At 40.6% G+C, this 21,707-nt stretch overlaps 1 protein-coding gene across 1 annotated transcript in view; it reads left to right on the top strand.

The window, feature by feature from the left end:
- NPAS3 (neuronal PAS domain protein 3) overlaps positions 1–21,707 on the top strand; it is a 600,688-nt gene that overhangs the window by 192,674 nt on the left and 386,307 nt on the right. The window contains exon 3 of the mRNA XM_044272150.1: positions 4,647–4,891. Coding sequence (XP_044128085.1) covers positions 4,647–4,891 — 245 coding nt within the window. The remainder of the gene's footprint in view (positions 1–4,646; positions 4,892–21,707) is intronic.

Raw genomic sequence — 21,707 nt, 5'->3', positions numbered from 1 at the left:
ATGTCAACTGAAAAATAATAAAGTTAGGGCTCCTGGAAGGTAGGCAGTAAAAAAATAAAATAAAATTGATAAATCGCTGCACCTGGAATAAGTTGACTGGGGGCAATGCTGCTGCCAATGGAGGAGGGTTGGTCAAGGGGCAATGGTGCTGGGAGATATTGCGTGCTGTTTGGTGGTATCAAATGCTTCTGAGAAGGTATTTTGAGCTATGTCATGGTATGCGTGTATGTATGCCCTTGTGATTAGGCATTTCTATCTTGCACTTTATTTATTTATTATTTATTTATTTTTGCATTGTTTATATAGGTTCAGAGCAAAGTAAAGCAAAAGGGTTTGTGTGCCAGGGCTCTTTTGCAATTACAGTTTTGCCCTGGATATTGCTCTCATGATAAATTCCCCGCTATTATATGATCTATATCTGGCATTTGAAGCATTTTTCTCCCTTACATCCTGCATCTATAAATCTCAGTTGTCTGTTAACTGGTTGGTGAAGACTAGCTGCTCACTATAGACTACGCATGTAGACAGCAGTACATTTGAAGGGTCACTTTTGATATGTCTTCGAGGCTTATGAAATGTTTTTCTTGGTGGGGGTATAGAACAAGGGATTTTTTTTTATCAGTGCAGGAGGTGGGCTAATTATAAGTCTATGGGGTCTCAGCACTCAGTCCCTCATAGGAAAAGTTTTCCTAAAACTGGGTGACCCTTTAAAAGGGTTTCATAGACTTAATTATTGATGTCATATTATTGCTGCTCCCCCGGTCCACACGCCAGCACACCCCCGCAGGAACCTTAAACATCTCGACTTTCCCTTGCTTTCTGACTCTCTTCTCCCACTCTCTACCATCTGTTCCCTGCAAGACCCAGATGCTGCCACCACCCTATATAACACCACAATAAGTACAGCTCTGGACACTGTTGCCCCCCTGACACACAACAAAACCTGAAAAATTAACAGACGACCCTGGCACACCAACCTGACCAAAAAACTCAGACATGCTTCCAGGACTGCTGAGCGGTGATGGAGGAAATCCCATTCTAAAGATCAATCTACCGCATACAAGCAATCCGTCCTCATATTCAAATCCTCACTCGCTGATGCAAAACAGGCCTACTTCTCATCTCTCATATCTTCCCTGGCCCACAGGCCTAAAGAACATTTTAACACTTTTAACTCCCTTCTTCGTTCCCCAGCGCCCCCACCCTCTCCTCTCATTTCATCTAAGTACTTTGCCAAATACTTCAAACAAAAGATAGTCAACATCAGAGAAAGCTTCAGTACACAGTCCCCACAGACCCTCTATACAACTGCTCAGTCCTCTTCTCCCAAAACTCGCTTGTCCACCATTACAGAAGAAAAACTCTCCATTCTACTCACCAGATCACATCACACCACCTGCGCACTTGACCCAATCCCATCCCACCTCATCCCTAACCTCACCGCAGTGTTTATCCCATCCCTAACTCATCTCTTCAACCTACCACTAACCTCTGGTGTTTTTCTCTCTGCTTTTAAACATGCTACCATTACACCCATCCTCAAAAAGCCTTCACTTGACCCATCTTCTTTGTCCAGTTATCGCCTCATATCACTTCTTCCTTATGCCTCAAAGCTACTTGAAAAACATGTTCATTCGGAACTGTCCTCTCACCTCTCCTCCTGCTCCCTCTTTGACCGTCTGCAATCTGGCTTCTGACCCCACCACTCGACTGCCCTTACCAAAGTCACCAATGACCTACTAACAGCCAAAATAAAAAACACATTACTCTGTCCTCCTTCTCCTTGACCTGTCCTCTGCCTTTGACACTGTTGACCACTGCGCCCTATTACAAACTCTCATCTCTTGGCATCGCTGACCTGGTCCTCTATTGGATCAGATCATACCTCACAGACCGGATGTTTAGCGTCTTCCACTCTCGCACCACCTCCTCGTCTCATTCCCTCTCTGTTGGTGTCCCGCAAGGCTTTGTCCTAGGACCTCTGCTCTTCTCTATCTACACTTTTGGCCTGGGACATCTCATAGAGTCCCATGGCTTTCAGTATCACTCATGCTGACGACACACAAATCTACCTCTCTGGCCCAGACATCACCGCCTTACTATCCAGAATCCCACAATGTCTATGTTCTATATCATCCTTCTTCTCCTCTCACTTTATGAAACAGAATTCATCATCTTTCCCCCATCTTGCTCAACCCCCCCCCCCCCCCCCCCGGTAAAAGACCTATCTATCACAATCAATGGCTGCACACTCTCCCCAGTCAACCAAGTCCGCTGCCTTGGTGTGACCTTGGATTCTGCCCTCTCCTTCCGACCGCACATCCAAGCCCTTTCCACCACCTGCCGCCTCCAACTCAAAACATCTCTCGCATCCGCTCTTTCCTTAACTTTGAATCTGCGAAAATGCTTTTACATGCCCTCATCTCCCACCTAGACTACTACAACATTCTCCTCTGTGGCCTTCCATCTAGCACTCTCGCATTCCTCCAATCTATCCTCAACTCTGCTGCACAACTACACCCTGTTACTCCTCTGCCTCTCCCCTCTGCCTATCCCTTCACTGGCTCCCTATTGCCCAGCGAATTCACTTCAAAGTACTAACAAATACATACAAGGCTGTCCACAACCTGTCCCCTCCCTACATCTCTGAGCTACTTTCCCGATACATCCCCACACGCACTCTCCGATCCTCACAAGACCTCCTCCTCTCCTCTTATCACCTCTTCCCACAATCGCCTCCAAGATTTCTTCTGTGCATCCCCCACACTCTGGAACTCGCTACCCCAACATATCAGACTCTCACTCTTACAGTGGAATCCTTCAAAAGAAACCTGAAAACCCACCTCTTCAGACAAGCCTACAACCAGTGACCCTGCTGCCTCTACACTGCCATGACCAACTCCACCCGCACCTACTATGTACTTCTCCCACACTATGTAGATTGCAAGCCCTCACGGGCTTGGCCCTCTCTCCTCCTGTACCAGTTTGTAACTTGTCTTGTTTATGATTAGTGCAATTGTCTGTATTATGTACTGTTTGTATACCGCTTTTCATATGTACAGTGCTATGGAATGAACGGTGCTTTAATAATAAATAATAATGTCATATCGTTAGTAAGGTCTTCAACATCAGATCTGCAGGGATCCAACTCTAAACTGCTCCCTATGCCTTTCTCTTTCTCACGCAGACTGCTGCCTATCCTAACCTCCTCACATATTCTGCTCCCTATGCTGCTCCTTTTTCTCACACAGACTCTCCCCATGCCTTTCTCTTTTTCAAATAGACTGCTCCCAATGCTTTTTTCATTTTCAAACAGACCGCTCCCCTTGCCCCCTCTCTCACAGACTGCTTGACATGGTTCCTTTCTCATATAGACCTCTCCCCATGGTTCTCCATTATAGACTGATTTACACACCCCCTCTGTCACACAGACTGTTCCCCATTCCCCCCTATGTCACACAGACTGCTCCGTCTAGCTCTCAGTCCTCTCATTACCTTCCACCAAAATGTGCATAGTGCTCACAGCAGCAGAAGTCCACATTAGAAGCAATGCAGTTCTGTGTAAATGGTAATATTTTCATTGTGATTTTGCACAAATGAAAGTCAAAACTGCAAATTACAAAACTATGCCTGAACCAACAGGAGAGTGGATGCTGTTAGCATCCCCTCTCCAAATCCACTCTGATTCTCACCAGGTGATACCACCATAGATCAGAGGTAGTTGTTGTTCATTTTCATTATCTTGCTAAATGCACGCACCTTTGTTTTGATGCTGCTAGGGCTTGCATTGGGCAGGATTACCAATATGAAGGGCTACAGTTTCCATGATTTCTTTCCCTTCCTTTACACATTGACTTTATTTATAGCTGGCTGTGTGCAACCTAAAAACAATTTGTAGGTATTTTTAGGTAGTTTTGTAATGACTCCCTATCTGTTATGCCCGTCTTCTTCTGACACTATATTATTTGCTGTCCAGCATATGAAATACAATCCTAGAGTTGGAGGGGTATCCAGAGAGATGTTGAGATGAGAAGCATATGATGTATGTGTGCCAGTTAATTAGTTATAGAGGAGGGAGAGAGGGGTGATGACCACTAGGCAGTGGGGAGATCACACAAGCTGTAGGTAAAAAACAAGAGCCAGGGTTAAAGTTTACCACATTTTTCTTAAAACCTGCTTGTATCAGCACTGCTGTTCCTCAAATCTATAAAGGCTTTTGGCAGAGCAAACTCAGGGCAGGAGCTCACATACCACATCGCTTCTGTCTGTGCCCACTCTGCTAAAGACCCTAAAAACTATCCATTTCACCAGGGAGCTCGCCAGACACATGTACAGTATGCCATACTTGAGGAAGAGCAACTCTGGCAGAGCAGCAATGCACAAGCCAGTACAGCGCTCAGTGCAGCCACAGGGGAATACACAGCAGTGTACCAGAGTATGGGTTGCAGAGTGTGATGGACACCTTAAAATTCAGATGTCTACTTCACTAGGAAAAGTAAAAAAGAAATAAGTACATTAGAAATATTTTTTTCTGAACATTTCCAGTAGGTTTTAATAAAGTTTTATTACTAATCTTACAGAAAATATTTTTAAATGCTGAAAACCCTTTTAATTGCTTACTATATTTTGTTTTCTAAACAAAACAGTTTACAAGCCCTGCGGAAAGAGAAATCCAGGGATGCTGCTCGCTCTCGACGTGGAAAAGAAAATTTTGAGTTTTACGAGCTTGCCAAACTGCTTCCTCTCCCTGCAGCCATCACCAGTCAACTGGATAAGGCCTCCATCATTCGGTTGACCATCAGCTACCTAAAGATGAGAGATTTTGCCAACCAGGGAGACCCGCCGTGGAACCTACGCATGGAAGGCCCACCTCCCAACACCTCTGTCAAAGGTGCGTCACTGTTAAGTGTTAGAAATTACAGCTATGGTGGTAAAAAAATATCATAAGGCAGCATTGTAGTCCATGATGTCTAGAAGCAATGAAATACATTTTCTCACAGTATGTAATGTGTATTCTATATAACTGATTTTACCAGAGCTCAAATAGTTTTGCAGCATGAAAGGACACATGATTGTTGTAGAACTCCAGAATGGGGTTCCTGTGCCACACGGGTGGAGGTTTTTATTAAACAGGTTTTATTTATGATTAGCAAGTCAGATTAACTATAATGTTAGTATGGTGTTACAAAGTACTGTAGTTGGAATAGTTGCACAGATTCTCATAAATAAAAATGACAAAGAAGGTGCAGTTTTACACAAATGTGTACATAACAAAATAGCAAAATCTAAAGGCCTATGTATTTTGATTATTTGGAGGAACAATAATGAGCCCAGTATAACTTTAAAGGGCATCTGTCAGCAGATTTGTAACTATGAAACTAGCTGACCTATCACATGTGCACTTGGCAGCTGATCTGTGTTGGTCCCATGTGTATATGTGCCCACATTGCTGAGAAAAATTAAGTTTTAATATATGCAAATGAGCCACCAGCAATGCTGTTAGACCTAGAGACTCTGCTGTCTCTACAACGGCCACACCCTCTGCACTTTGGTAGGGCCAGGCATGATGATGTTATTGTATGTCAGAGAAAGCAAAGTCTCTAGGAGTAATGGTAATTCCCCTGTTGCTCCTAGAGACTTATTTGCATATATTAAAACTTAATTTTTGTCTGCAATGTGGACACATATGAAGATGGGACCAACACAGATGCCTAAGAGCACATGCTACAGGTCAGCCAGTTTCAAAGCTTCAAATGATGGCTTTAAAAGGGAGGTCTCCTTGTAGATTTAGTAGTTGTATTTACTTATTTATTTATTTATTTATTTCTTCTTCTTTTTTTTAACACCATATGATGTTATAAATAACATAACATAGAATTGTTACCTCCACAAGGTTCCCACCCCTGCTCTGGTACCAGCTTGCTTTGCATTTCATATCTCAGCTGAATGCTGCTGAAAATGCTAGGAGATGCTAGTTCAGTCAGTTACTGGCTGATGCAGGTCACCACCAAGGCCAGTGATTGCCTCAACTGGTCTTTCCTAGCGTTTCCGGCTGGGTTCAGCTGGGACAGGGACTGCAGAGCAGCGAGTCTATGGAGGGCATCTGTGGAGTTGAGAAACAGAGCCTTGTTGGTTTTAATTTCTTCTGTGCCATCTCCCTTTTCATGAAAAAAAAAAATCACCCAAGAAAACTTCCTTAATGAGTATCTAATACTGTGTTTGGAAGTTAGCAAGAAAATGCTGATTTCACAGAGGTATGATAGAAACATAGAATGTGTCGGCAGATAAGAACCATTTGGCCCATCTAGTCTGCCCAATATATCTGAATCCTATGAATAGTCCCTGGCCCTATCTTATATGAAGGATAGCCTTATGCCTATCCCATGCATGCTTAAACTCCTTCACTGTATTTGCAGCTACCACTTCTGCAGGAACGCTATTCCATGCATCCACTACTCTCTCAGTAAAGTAATACTTCCTTATATTACTTTTAAACCTTTGACCCTCTAATTTAAAACTGTGTCCTCTTGTGGTAGTTTTTCTTCTTTTAAATATGCTCTCCTCCTTATGATGTATATTGTAATGTTCCTGTATCCGGGTCATTGCATTCCTTTGGACTTTTCATGAATGGTTTGATTACAGATGTATCCTCCTTCCTGGATAAAAGAAAGCATATACCAATATTTGCCTGTAAGTATTAGGATATTTTTCCACAGAACCTATATGCTTATAAGTCTTTATAGTCTGAACGTCTCCCATCGAAGCTCTAGTGTCTTTTCTGCCTGGGTTCTATAATAGCTGACATTAAATGGTTCTTTGCTGTCGGTGTATGCACAATAAAAATGCATAATAAAAATGCATAGAGCTGTCAGCAATCATTCATTTAATCAGGCTGTGCAATGAGGTAAACAAAGATGGCAGATTAATGAGTCCAGCGTGCTCATTGACTGACAGCGTTGCAAACATAGGTTGTCTGGCATTAACCCTAACATAGCCAGTTTTAAACAATTTATCTACTACATAAAATCACATAATCTTTTACCAAGTGCAAGTGATAAATGGATATTTAGATTTCCTATGTTGCAGTATTATGTGTTGTTTAGCTCTGTTATTTGATTTCTTGTCATACTTTAGACGAAAAATGTGGACAAAATTGTTAGTACCTTTCTATTAAAGAAAGAAAAACCCACAATGAAATAACTCAAAACTGATATAAGTAATAATAAATAAATACAATTATTGAAAATCAGCTAATAAAAACAGACATTACTTTTGAATTGTGGTTCAACATAATTTATAAAATAAACTAATGATACTGGCTTGGACAAAAATTTGAGGCAATCACCGCAGTCAAGTGATTTCTCTAACTCTCAATGACACTTCTGCACTTGTCCACAGGTATTGTGGCTTACTTCTCATGAATAAACTGCTCCAGATGTCTCAGGTTTGAAGGGTGCCTTCACCAGACTGCATGTTTCAGCTCCTTCCACAGATGTTCAATAGTATTTAGATCATGGCTCATAGAAGGCCACTTCAGAATAGTCCAATGCTTTGCTATTTGCCATTCTTGGATGTTTTTAGCAGTTTTTTTGGGGTAATTATCCTGTTGGAAGACCTGAGACTGAGACCAAACTTTCGGACACTGGGCAGGACATTTTGCTTCAGAATGCCTTGATAGTTTTGTGCACAAATTGAAGACACCCTGTGTCAGATGCAGCAAAGCAGCCCCAAAACATAACAGAGCCTCCTCCATGTTTCACAGAAGGTACAATTTTTGTCTTCTAAATGTGTCATCAATTTTCCTCTTGCTGTCACATCGAGGGATGTTGGCTACAGTGCCATAAACATTAACCACCTTAAGCCCCTAAGAAATTGTTTAAAAAATAAAAAAAACTATAGCTCTTAGAACATGAACACATAAAAAAAATTGTTTCAAAAATGCTATTATTGTGTAAAACTTAAATAAATAAGATAAAGTATACATATTAGGTATCTGCTCTATAAAAATGTCACTTGACCTAACCCCTCAGGTGAACGCTGTAAAAATAAATCAATGAAAACTGTTAAAACAACCAATTTTTTTTGTCACCTTGCCCCATAAAGTGTTATAATGAATGATCAAAAAAATAATATGTACCCAAAAATAGTGCCAATAAAACTGGCACCTTATCCTCTAGTTTTCAGACTGGGGTAACTTTTGGGGAGTTTCTACTGTAAGGGTGCATCAGGGGGGCTTCAAATGGGACATGGCATCTAAAAACCAGTTCAGCAAAATCTACCTTCCAAAAACCATGTGCCGCTGCTTTTCTTCTGTGATGTGCCGTGTGCCCATACAGCAGTTTATGACCATATGTGGGATGTTTCTGTACACCGCAGAATCAGGGTAATAAATATTGAGTTTTGTTTGGCTGTTAACCCTCAATGTGTTGAAGAAAAAAGTTGATTAAAATGGAAAATCTGCCCAAAAAGTGAAATTTAAAAATTTGATCTCCATTTTCCTTTAATTCTTGTTGAACGCCTAAAGGGTTAACAAAGTTAGTAAAAATCGTTTTTTTAGTAACTTGAGGGGTGTAGTTTCTACAATGGGGTCATTTATGGGGGTATCCACTATGTAAGCCCCAGAAAGTGACTTCAGACCTGAACTGGTACTTAAAAATTGGTGGTTTGGGCAATTTTCTTAAAAAATTTAAGAATTGCTTCTAAAATTCTAAGCCTTCTAACATCCTAAAAAAATAAAATAACATTTCTAAAATGATGCCAACATAAAGTAGACATATGGGGAAGTTGGTAATTTTTCAAAATTTTGGGTAAATTTGGGATTTTTTCATAAAAACAGGTGAAATATATTGACTCAAATTTATGACTCTCATGAAGTACAATGTGTCACGAGAAAACAATCTCTGAAAGGCTTTTGATAAGTAAAAGCATTCCAAAGTTATTGCCACAGAAAGTGAGATATGTCAGATTTGCAAAATTAGGCCTGGTCAGGAAGTGGGCAAATGGCCCGGATGTGAAGTGGTTAAACTTTAGAATAATATGTGTAGCTGTAGCAAAATGAGCATTAGGCTGTGTGGCGATGGTCTTGAAGCCTTTACGTTTAACATGTTTGTCTATAATTTTCTTTGTAATCTCCTGTGACAACTCTCTTGTTGTAAGACACATCTGATGCTAATTACAGGACTCAACGTATGGTCAAATCATTTCAATCTTTTCTAGGGGTACCATCATTTTTGTCCAGGCCAGTTTCATTAGTTAGTTTTTTTAATGTTTCTGGTGAACCATAGTTCAAAAGCAATGTCTGATTTCCAGTATTTTTTTTTTTACTTTTATTACTTTTCAGTTTCAAGTTATTTCAGTGACTATTATGGGTTTTTCTTTCTTTAATGAAAGGGTACTAACAATTTTATCCATATGTGTAGTTGTAGAAAACTAGATATGTCCTAGTACATCCTGAGAAAATAGGGACACATGCAACAATTGTGTAGGCTTAGATACATATAAACTAATTAATCCTGATACTAGAAGAAAACTGGAAATCAAAAATGTCACTTGGTTTAGCTTGGTTGATTACTTAATGCTGTTTATGGTTCTAAGCTTTTGTTTTTTTACAAACTTTTTTATTGAACATTTCAAAAGTTTTTATCTAAACAGTATGCTACCCCTATTTGGGGAGAGTGGTCTTCAGAATATTCATTTGCATTTTAATAGCACAAAGATATAGAAAACTAGAGAGAAAAAAAAAAGAACATAAAAAATTGGTCAATGTAAAAAAATATACATTTCCTAATACTAATGGAAATAGTTCAATATTAGAGAGGTTAGCCAATTTGTTAAAATGTTTAGCATAGCCGATAATCTGTTGTTGGTATGATGTACATCTGTATGTGACATCATAACTTATTCATAAGGTGCTGCAGAAGGGCCCATGGTCCCTATACCTGTGGGCTGTGTAAAGACCTCCGATCCTCCAATGCAGTGTCCATAGGTCGCAAAATGGTGGTATTGACATAATTCACCCACGTAATATCTTTCTACACTATCCATAGACAGATCTTTTTCTGAACATGCGTTGTAGTGTGTCAGCACATGTGCAGAAGTCCATCATTGTTTTTTAGTAGGAAGATGATAATGTTAAGAAAAAAAACTAAACTAGCTGTGATCTTTGGTTATTGATTGATTTGGTAGGGTCACTCTCTGATTGTAGTGTATGCACATATTCAATCAGCTGCTTAACCCCTTAAGGACACAGGGCGTACAGGTACGCCCTGTGCATTTTCGATCACTGCCGTGCGGCTGGCAGTGATCGGAACCCGGTGCCTGCTCAAATCATTGAGCAGGCACCTAGGCTAAATGCGCGGGGGGGTCCCGTGACCCCCCCATGTCGGCGATCGCGGCAAACCGCAGGTCAATTCAGACCTGCGGTTTGCTGCGATTTCTGCAGTTTCTGATCCCCGCGGTCCCTGACCGCGGGGATCAGAAACTTTAGGATTAAAAATTGTTTCCTGTATCCCTCCCCCCTGCACCCCTGAGTTATTCGAGCACGGTGGGAGGTGCAGGGGGAGGGTTGCGGGCGGTGCGGGCGGTGCGGGAGGCGGGCGGTGCGGTAGGCGGGATCGCGATCCCCCGCCCGCCTCCCATTGCGTAATCGTTGGCGTCTAGTGGGTATACCAGGGTGCCAGCACATTGCTGGCACCCTGGTATAAACGGCTGACATCGGTGATGCGATGTCAGCCGTTTAACCCTTTCCATACAGCGGTCCGTACGGACCGCTGTATGGAAAAGGTTAACAGTAAGAGGGAGCTCCCTCCCTCTCCCATCGGGGGGCTGCTGTGCCTTTGCAGTCCCCCGAATGGAGAGGGAGAGAGCTTCCAGGCTGCCCCCCCAAGCCCCGTCCTTACCCTTCCCCGTCTGCTCAGTTCTGGCCACTACTGAGCAGACGGGGAAGGTTCCCATGGCAACAGGACGCCTTCTCAGGCCTCCTGCTGTCCATGGTGCTGAACAGATCTGTGCTGAAAGGCATAGATCTGTTCAGACAAAGTGTAAAATACAGTATAGTACTATATATTGTACTGTACTGTATTATGCAGACATCAGACCCACTGGATCTTCAAGAACCAAGTGGGTCTGGGTCAAAAAAAAAAGTGAAAAAAGTGAAAAATAAAGTAAAAATCAAAAAACACATTTATCACTGATTAAAAATGAAAAAAATAAAATTCCCTACACATGTTTGGTATCGCCGCGTCCGTAACGACCTGATCTATAAAACGGTAATGTTACTTTACCCGAACGGTGAACGCCATAAAAATTAAAAATTAAAAACTATGATGAAATTGGAATTTTGCCCACCTTACTTCCCAAAAAAGGTAATAAAAGTGATCAAAAAAGTCGCATCTATGCCAAAATTGTAACAATCAAACCGTTATCTCATCCCGCAAAAATCATACCCTACCCAAGATAATCGCCCAAAAACTGAAAAAGTTATGGCTCTTACACTATGGAAACACTAAAACATGATTTCTTTTGTTTCAAAAATGAAATCATTGTGTAAAACTTACATAAATAAAAAAAGGTATACATATTAGGTATCGCCGCGTCCGTATTCACCGGCTCTATAAAAATATCACATGACCTAACCCCTCAGATGACCACCGTAAAAAAATAAAAATAAAAACGGTGTAAAAAAAGCCATTTTTTGTCATCTTCCGTCACAAAAAGTGTAATAGCAAGCAATCAAAAAGTCATGTGCACCCCAAAATAGTGTCAATCAAACCGTCATCTCATCCCACAAAAAATGAGACCCTACTTAAGATAATCGCCCAAAAATTTAAAAAACTATGGCTCTTAGACTATGGAGACACTAAAACTTTTTTTTTGTTTTAAAAATGAAATTATTGTGTAAAACGTACATAAATAAAAAAAAATTGTATACATATTGGGTATCACCGCGTCCGTGACAACCTGCTCTATAAAATTACCACATGATCTAACCTGTCAGATGAATGGTGTAAATAACCAAAAAAAAAAAACGGAGCCAAAAAAGCAATTTCTTGTTACCTTGCCGCACAAAAAGTGTAATATAGAGCAACCAAAAATCATATGTACCCTAAACTTGTACCAACAAAACTGCCACCCTATCCCGTAGTTTCTAAAATGGGGTCACTTTTTTGGAGTTTCTACTCTAGGGGTGCATCAGGGGGGCTTCAAATGGGACATGGTGTCAAAAAAACCAGTCCAGCAAAATCTGCCTTCCAAAAACCGTATGGCATTCCTTTCCTTCTGCGCCCTGCCGTGTGACCGTACAGCGGTTTACGACCACATATGAGGTGTTTCTGTAAACTACAGAATCAGGGCCAGAAATAATGAGTTTTGTTTGGCTGTTAACCCTTGCTTTGTAACTGGAAAAAAAATATTAAAATGGAAAATCTGCCAAAAAAGTGAAATTTTGAAATTGTATCTCTATTTTCTATTAAATCTTGTGCAACACCTAAAGGGTTAACAAAGTTTGTAAAATCAGTTTTGAATACCTTGAGGGGTGTAGTTTCTTAGATGGGGTCACTTTTATGGAGTTTCTACTCTAGGGGTGCATCAGGGGGGCTTCAAATGGGACATGGTGTCAAAAAAACCAGTCCAGCAAAATCTGCCTTCCAAAAACCGTATGGCATTCCTTTCCTTCTGCGCCCTGCCGTGTGACCGTACAGCGGTTTACGACCACATATGAGGTGTTTCTGTAAACTACAGAATCAGGGCCAGAAATAATGAGTTTTGTTTGGCTGTTAACCCTTGCTTTGTAACTGGAAAAAAAATATTAAAATGGAAAATCTGCCAAAAAAGTGAAATTTTGAAATTGTATCTCTATTTTCTATTAAATCTTGTGCAACACCTAAAGGGTTAACAAAGTTTGTAAAATCAGTTTTGAATACCTTGAGGGGTGTAGTTTCTTAGATGGGGTCACTTTTATGGAGTTTCTACTCTAGGGGTGCATCAGGGGGCTTCAAATGGGACATGGTGTCAAAAAACCAGTCCAGCAAAATCTGGCTTCCAAAAACCATACGGCGCACCTTTCACTCTACGCCCCGCTGTGTGGCCGTACAGTAGTTTACGGCCACATATGGGGTGTTTCTGTAAACGGCAGAGTCAGGGCAATAAAGATACAGTCTTGTTTGGCTGTTAACCCTTGCTTTGTTAGTGGAAAAAATGGGTTAAAATGGAAAATTAGGCAATAAAATGAGATTCTCAAATTTCATCCCCATTTGCCAATAACTCTTGTGCAACACCTAAAGGGTTAACAAAGTTTGTAAAATCAGTTTTGAATACCTTGAGGGGTGTAGTTTATAGAATGGGGTCATTTTTGGGTGGTTTCTATTATGTAAGCCTCGCAAAGTGACTTCAGAGCTGTAGTGGTCCCTAAAAATTGGGTTTTTGTAAATTTCTGAAAAATTTTTAAGATTTGCTTCTAAACTTCTAAGCCTTGTAACATCCCCAAAAAATAAAATATCATTCCCAAAATATTTCAAACATGAAGTAGACATATGGGGAATGTTAAGTCATCACAATTTTTGGGGGTATTACTATGTATTACAGAAGTAGAGAAACTGAAACTTTGAAATTTGCTAATTTTTCCCAATTTTTGGTAAATTTGACTTTTTTTTATGCAAAAAAAAATATTTTTTTAACTTTATTTTACCAGTGTCATGAAGTACAATATGTGACGAAAAAACAATCTCAGAATGGCCTGGATAAGTCAAAGCGTTTTAAAGTTATCAGCACTTAAAGTGACACTGGTCAGATTTTCAAAAAATGGCCTGGTCCTAAGGTGTAAAAAGGCTGTGTCCCTAAGGGGTTAAAGGGGTTGTCCCAAGAAAAATATTCAAAAATTTTCAAACCAGTACCTGCATTTGAATGTAATTGCATTTAATTCAAAATTTAGAAAATTTTGTATAACCACTGAGTTATTGACTGAAATATATATGTCCAGCTCACTGTGGTTGACATACATGTTCAGAATGAAGGCATGCCCTGAGTTGCCATCTTAAAATAAATCTTACAGGGAAATTGCAGCAGTGAATGGGCCGGTCTCTGAATCCATGTGAGGTACCGGTTCTAAGTTTGTTAGAAAGAGACTGTCATGTGCTATATGATATATCATTTTTAACATTATGGGATAATACCTTTAACAATTTGAGCCCCAGAGTTTTTTTCATTGTTGCATGTTCGTCTTTTACTTCCTGCCTTTTTTATCACTTTTTATTACATTTTTTGTGGGAGGTGAAGTGACAAAAAAATGGAAAATTTACTATTTTGCCATTTTATTTCCTGTTTCGCCTTTTGCTGTATGAGATAAATATTTTTATATCATACTAGTAGGGGCATTTAGGCATCTGGCAAGGCTCATGATGTGAATTCTTTTCATTGTATACGTATTTTTATTTTCACTTTGGGTAAAGGGGGTGATATGAATTTTTATATTTTGTTTATTTTCTATTATATTTTCAAAAACGTTTTTTTTTTTTTTTTTTACACTGTTTTATAGTTCCCATATGGAACTATAATAAGGAATCATTAAATTTCTTCTCTCATAGACTCCAATGCATTAGCATTGGAGTCTGTGAGGTTTTTACTATGTTCCTATGGAGCTCTGCCACAGGGCCTCCATAGGAACTAATGTGCAGCAGCCTCTTGTCATTCAGGAAGACATAGGCTGCCGCACACTGCATCCAGCTCCCCTTATCCTCACTAGCGCGCGCCTCTGGGTTTTTGCGCCTCCAGATGCTGTGGTCACGTTTGAAAAATCCATGATTGGCATTACCGCCAGTCCCTGACATTAGGCCCAGGTGTCTGCTGTGTTGCTTTGGAGCTACAGAGCGGGCTCCATCTCTAAAGACCTGCCATGTTACATAATATTAAGTCACATGTTTGGAAGGGGTTAAGCAAGATTAATTTCATGTGTAATTGTTTACATGAGGTATGACAATTTTTACAGCAAAAATGTGAAAGACACCAAATTTTTTTAGGAGGCCTGGTTAAGTAAAATATTTGTCGACATATGCCTAGAAACCTCATCAGAATGGAGCATAAAAGTAAGAAATGTACCAGGAATTCTGCCACTGAAATATCTTTATATATTTGACAGCCAGAGGCAAATCATTTTTTTGTTTCAGGGGTTAACTGGAAATGGCAAAATTTGGTATTACATCTCACCCAATAAAGACTGTTGCTGTTCGCTATCTCCCTGTTTCTTTTATTTATATATTTATTTTTTTGCCTTTTTAATCGTAGAGCAATTTCCACAGCTGTGGGCAAGAGACATTGCATTCCCGGGCTGGGCTGTAAGAAAAATTGAATGACAGCGAGCAAAACAGCAGTAATTATAAAACTAATTACTAAACGCTCATGATGCCCGCAGGCTTGTGCATAACTAAAATTAGAAAAAGAAATTGCTTTTGGCTGAGGAGGAGGAGGAGAGCTGTTTTGGTCGCTGCTCCCATAACGCATCCGTTTTCAAATCAGTGTGGTGTGTTTAGCAGCATAGGTTCAAATCCCTCCATAATAATGACAAATAATTTTTCTCACAAAGTTACAGAATGTGAGAGCAGATAAGGACCTTATTGTATTGCGTGTTCTGTCTTTTTACTTTTCTGCTTTAAAGTTTGGATATAAGGCTTTGGAGATTGAACATTCTTTACAATGCACCTAAGCAAAATATGTGACACTTGTAAAAAGATATACATCCATCCTAGGGATCGACCGATATTGATTTTTTAGGGCTGATACCGATTATATTTGAACTTTCAGGCCGATAATTTATACTGATATTCTGTGAATTTTCATTTTTGAAAAAAAAAATCTGCAGAAAATGAATGTTTATTGTTAACGTGTATTTTTTTTGTAATTATTTATTTTTCATTTATAATTAATATTTTGGTCTGTTTTTTTTTTTTTTTTTTTACTATAGCCCCCTTAGGGACTAGAACCCTTGTCCTATTCACCCTGATAGAGCTCTAGCAGGGTGAATAGGACCTCACACTGTCCCTGCTGCTCTGTGCTTTGTGCACACAGCAGCAAGGGAGCTATGGCAGCCAGGGCTTCAGTAGCGTCCTGACTGCCATGGTAACTGATTGGAGCCCCAGGATGGAACTTCCACTGAGGAGGAGGGGAGAGGGGACCCTGTAGCCACTGCCACCAATGATTAATACTGCGGGGCTTGGGTGGGGAGGCGCACCGCGCCACCAATGTCTTTAATACTGGGGTTGGGGGGTGCACTGCACCACCAATGATTCATACTGGGGTTGGGGGGGGGCGCACTGCGCCAACAATGAATATACCTCTTTCATTAATTCATATATAGGAGATGGGAGCTGGCTGCAGAATCACATAGCCGGCTCCCGACCTCTATGAGCGGTAGCTGCGATCCACAGCAGTTAACCCCTCAGGTGCGGCACCTGAGGGGTTAACTACCGCGGATCGCAGCTACTTGTCATAGAGGTCGGTAGCCGGCTATGTGATTCTGCAGCCAGCTCCCGCCTCCTGTATATTAATTAATGAGAGAGGTATCTTCATTGGTGGCCGTGGCCATAGCCCCGCCCCCCTCTTGTCCTCCCTCCTCTCATTGGCGGCAGCAGCGACACAGGGGGGAGGGAGACACTGCTTCCTTCTCCCCTGTGCTGCTGAGGGAACACAGAGAGCGCTGTCAGCAGCGCGATCCTTGTTCCCAATAAGTTATCAGTATATCGGCAAAATAGATGCGGATACCGATAACGTTCAAAAACCTGAATATTGGCTGATAATATCGGTAAAACCGAGAATCGGTCGATCCCTGTTATCCTGCAAATTTGATCCAGGGGAAGGCAAAAAACTCTCATGATGTAGAAGCCAATGTTCCTCATTTTAAGGGCTCATTCAGACTACCATATGAATGGGTCAGCATCCGTTCCATATTTTGTGTTCTGTCCGCATCCGTGGTTCTGTTCCTTGGCCCCGCAAGAAAGATAGAGCAAGTCCTATTCTTGTCCACAATCGCGGACAAGAATAGTGATTTCTATCATAAGGCCGGCCATGTGCGGCCCTCAAAATGCGAAAAGCACACGGCCGTTATCTGCATTTTGCAGATTTATCATTTTGCTGTCTGCAAAACACTACAGCCGTCTGATTTAGCGCTTAGGGAAATTCCTTCCTGACTGGAGTCAGAGGGGCTTGGATGTATTGACTGGAGTCAGGCAATCAGAATAACTCTGTGGATCAACAACCCTTCTCCAGAATTCTAGTGACTATAACCTGTAATATTATTACACTCCAGAAATACATCCAAGCCCTCTTAAACTCTTTTACCACCTCCTCAGGCAGAGAGTTCCATAGTCTCACTGCTGTCACCGTAAAGAGTCCTCTTCTATGTTTGTGTGCAAACCTTCTTTCCTCCTGACGCAGAAGATGTCCCCTCGTCACAGTCACAGTCCTGGGGATAAATAGAAGATAGGATAGATCTCTGTACTGACCCCTGATATATTTATACATAGTTATTAGATCTCCCCTCAGTCGTCTTTTTTCTGAAGTGATTAAACCTAATTTTGATAATCTTTTAGGGTCCTGTAGTCCCCCCATTTCAGTTATTACTTTAGTTGACATCCTCTGAACCCTCTCCAGCTCTTTTATGTCTGTCTTCTGCACAGGAGCCCAGAACTGTACACAGTACGCCATGTGTGGTCTGACTAGTGATTTGTAAAGTCGTTAGGACTATGTTCTGTGCACTAAAATTCATTTTCCTTGTCAGTGTTACCCAGTGTTTTACCATCTTGTATATCTTGGTGACATGTATTTTTACTTCCCATGTGCATAACCTTACATTTGTCATTGTCAAAGGAGTTGTCTCACCTCAGACATTAGAGCCATATTGCTGGGATCTCTATGGGACACATCGCTAGGGACCCGCACCTATCTTCAGAACGGAACCCACCAAAGTAAAGGAGGACACACAGTGCATGCATGGGTGCCCTCCATTCATGCCTAAAGGGGGAACCGGAAATAGCTGAGTGCCACTATTTTTTGCAGTCCCACTGCTCCAGTCAGTTCTGTGGGGCTGATATAAATAGCTGGCTGGTCTATTCTCTGCGCTCACATAAGAAATAATGAACGGCGTCCGCGCATGCATGGGCATCCATTACTTTGCGGGCTCCATTCTAAAGATGAGCTAACCTTTTATGTGGGACAGTATCCCTCATAAACCCATGCTGATTCTGTGTTATACACTTATTTTCATTGACATACTCCAGGATAGCATCTCTTAGAAAACCTTCAAACAGTTTACCCACAACAGATGTTACCGGCCTATAGTTTTCAGGCTCTGTTTTTGACCCCTTGGAACCCCATTTTCTAAGTACCAATCCTGTGGAACAGACTCTGTCACTAAAGAGTCCTTATCAGAAATAAGGGTCTATTACATTACATAATTCTCTTAGGATTCACGGGGGTATGCCATCTGGATCCGGTAATTTGTCTTTTTTAGTCTTTTTAAGACTTAGCTGGGCTTGTTCCTGGGTCAGACAGGCCACATTTAATAGGCAGTTTACTTTGAAACTTTGCATTTTAATTATTTTCCTCAGTGCATACAGGGAAGTAAATTTTTATTAACAAATTCACTTTCTCCTCATTGCCCTCTACAACTCCTCCCTCATCACTTTTAAAATGGCCAACAGTTTTGGGTTTAAACCTTTCAGCATTTATATAACTGAAGAACATTTTAGGGTTACCGTAATTTTACTCTGTTCGGCAATGAACCTCTCAATCTGCAGCTTGGCTGCTTTTGTCTCTCTTTTACATGTTCTATTTTTTTTTCTTTTAGTCTTTAGTGCGTCTTTGCAACTTTCCTGTTTTAGTAATTTAAATGCTTCCTTTTTGTTATTTATTGCCCTTTTTATCCACATTGTTGTTTTTTTCCTGACCCTTTTGTTCCCATAAGGTAGGTATCTTTCACGATGAGAGTGTAGGATACTTTTAAAAGTATTGCATTTTGTGCCTGTATTTTTCATTTTTGAGCACATTGTCCCAGTTAGTGAGTCTGATAGCCTCTCAAAGCTGGTCAAATTAAGCTTCTATTTCTCTTAGTAGTAGATTTTCCGTGGACTCCGGTTTATTAGGTGGCTTATAACAAACTCTGTGAGATTCATACCCATTGTACCAGAATAGTAATGTACTATAAACTCAGTGAACACTACTACAAGAGGACTAGAGTGTTCATGGTAAAATTATTGCATTGCTTGCATATGGAATAATTGGAAATTTACCATGGTATTAATTACATGACAATTATCAGCAATGAAAAAATGATATGCAAATTATTGTAATGAAAACACAGCATTAACTGTTGACCGAATAAACTTCCTATATCTTATCTTAATGTTTTCTTCTGAGCAAAACATATTACCCGTAAGAACATATGTAACATCATTAACATACTGTACATACTGTACATAAGGTGTGCTGTGATATACATTTAGACTGCCCAGTTGTCGGGCAGATTAAACGGGAACAAACGTTCCTACGAATGCTCGTTCCCGTAGTGCGGACACATGGACCCTTGTGTCTGGGCAGCAGTTCGTGCTGTGTGAACATCACTCTGCTGCCCAGAAAGAGTGAATTTGTAAGCAATAGCGATCACTTATCATCATGTCGTGGAGGAGATCGCTACGCGTAAATGCAGCTCTTCACCTCCACTGTCAAACAGGTAACTATTGGCAGGGAAAGATTCTTTCCCAATAATTATCTGCTCATCAGTACAGTGAAAATGTGCCTTTAGAGAATATATAATGTTACGTAGATTCCAGTCAGACAAAGAAAATGTCAACTAGACAGTGCTGATAAGACCCTCTGGACCTCCTGTTCCCACTGGTAGGCCATGTTATTAGTAGTGGTCTATACAGCTCTTGCATGTTTTCCCTCATTTTCACCTCCTTGCATATGCAGACTTACACTAATATACATTGATTTGTGCAGTAGTGCAGTGTAGTTTATGTGGGCAAGAGGACAGCATGGTTGTATACAGTTCAGTAATACTGCACACATAAACAGTGCTGCACTACTGAACATCTACAGTAGAGCAGTAGTGCCGTCCTAGTGCACAGCTAAACAGAGCTGCCCCACTGCAAAGCTGCCATAATGTATGCTTAACCAACCAAACCAAATGATAAAAGTGGCGATCTAATCTACATTTAGAACAGCACTGTGGAGACATGTAGATATCCACACATATAAATACATGCATATACAGATATCTGCACTTTGACACTGACTCATCTTGTAGCAGCCAGTATCCTGCTGCTCCTAAGCTTCATTTACCCATTCGATAAGAAATCCTCTTCCTTATGAAACTTTGAAGTCCAATAAGGTACAGTATTAGAAACAGACAGACAATCAAGCTGAGCCTCCCACAGGTGTAGAAGCAGGTCCCAGCAGGAAAAAGCCTTAGAAAAGTGGAGTGATAAATAAATATAGTGAATGGCGCCTTAATGGTATTGAGGAATATAGACTGCTTTGTTCAGTGTGCCTGGAATTTTATCGTATTCTTTATAGCATACTGGTTATGTCACATTTTTTACACCAAGTTGGCTCATTTGCTCAAAAATAATTGTTGCATAAAATGTGGGCTATAGCTGAACTAATGAGCAATAGAGAAAGGAGAACAGGTTGGACAATCACCTAAATAGGCATCTGCAACTGACAGTCTGTTTAGGCTTCGGTTGTCTAGGGTGAGAAGCTTTGCTATCAATTTTGTAGCTTGACCAATAAAATATTGTTTTCAAAGCCAAACAATAAATTAAGGATGAGTTAAGTAATGATAAAAACTGCTGTGTAGTCTAAACTGACTGCTGATGCATATTATTTGCTGGAAATGGTTCAGTGCAGTTGCAGATCTATAGGTTCTTCTCTTTTATAAAGGTAAAATCTTATATGTGTTTCCTCCATTCTTCCTGTGCATTCTTTTTCTGTCAGATTCTACTACAATTGTCATCCACATGCGCATTTTGCAATTTAAACTAGCGAGATCAGCCTGAGGTCATTCAGTATTCTCCTGGTGTTTCTTCAAATTTCTCTGTAATTAATCTGTTCCTACAGCTTCACAACTTTTTACAGATACCTGTGCATTAGATTTGAGTTGCGTATTTGCGGTATTGCTAAAGGTGAGGTCACTATGAGAAGTTATAGATTATAATCTACTGTCATTAATACACTGGCACTTTGCCAATGATGCTGGAGGACAATACATTATGCATAAAAGCTATATTTTGGAAGTCAGTAGACCTTATTTTGCCTATTAAATGAGGGACAGTATCAAATCCCTTTGCAGAATCCAAGAACACTGCATCCATATCCTCCCTACCTCCTCATAAAAACACATCAGGTTAGGGTACTTTCACACTTGCATTGTTGGATTCCGGCAGGCATTTCCATCGCCGGAACTGCCTGCCGGATCCCACCATCTGTATGCAAACGGATACCATTTGCGTTGCAGTATTCGATCCGGTATTTATCTTTTTCACATTTTTAATGGTTTGCACATGTGCAGACCGCAAAACCGGATCCGTTTTTCCAGGAACACTTGGGGCCATTAATGCATTTCAATGTAAAATAATGCCGGATCTGGCATTCTGGCAAGTGTTCCGGAATTTTGGACATATTGAGTTCCGCATGCTGCGGTATTTTCTATCGGAAAAACGCAA

This window comes from Bufo gargarizans, chromosome 11, assembly GCF_014858855.1.
Source record: "Bufo gargarizans isolate SCDJY-AF-19 chromosome 11, ASM1485885v1, whole genome shotgun sequence".
NCBI classification, from domain to species: Eukaryota; Metazoa; Chordata; class Amphibia; order Anura; family Bufonidae; genus Bufo; species Bufo gargarizans.
Note: the sequence above shows the minus strand (reverse complement) of the source record. Positions and strands in the feature narration are given on the sequence as shown.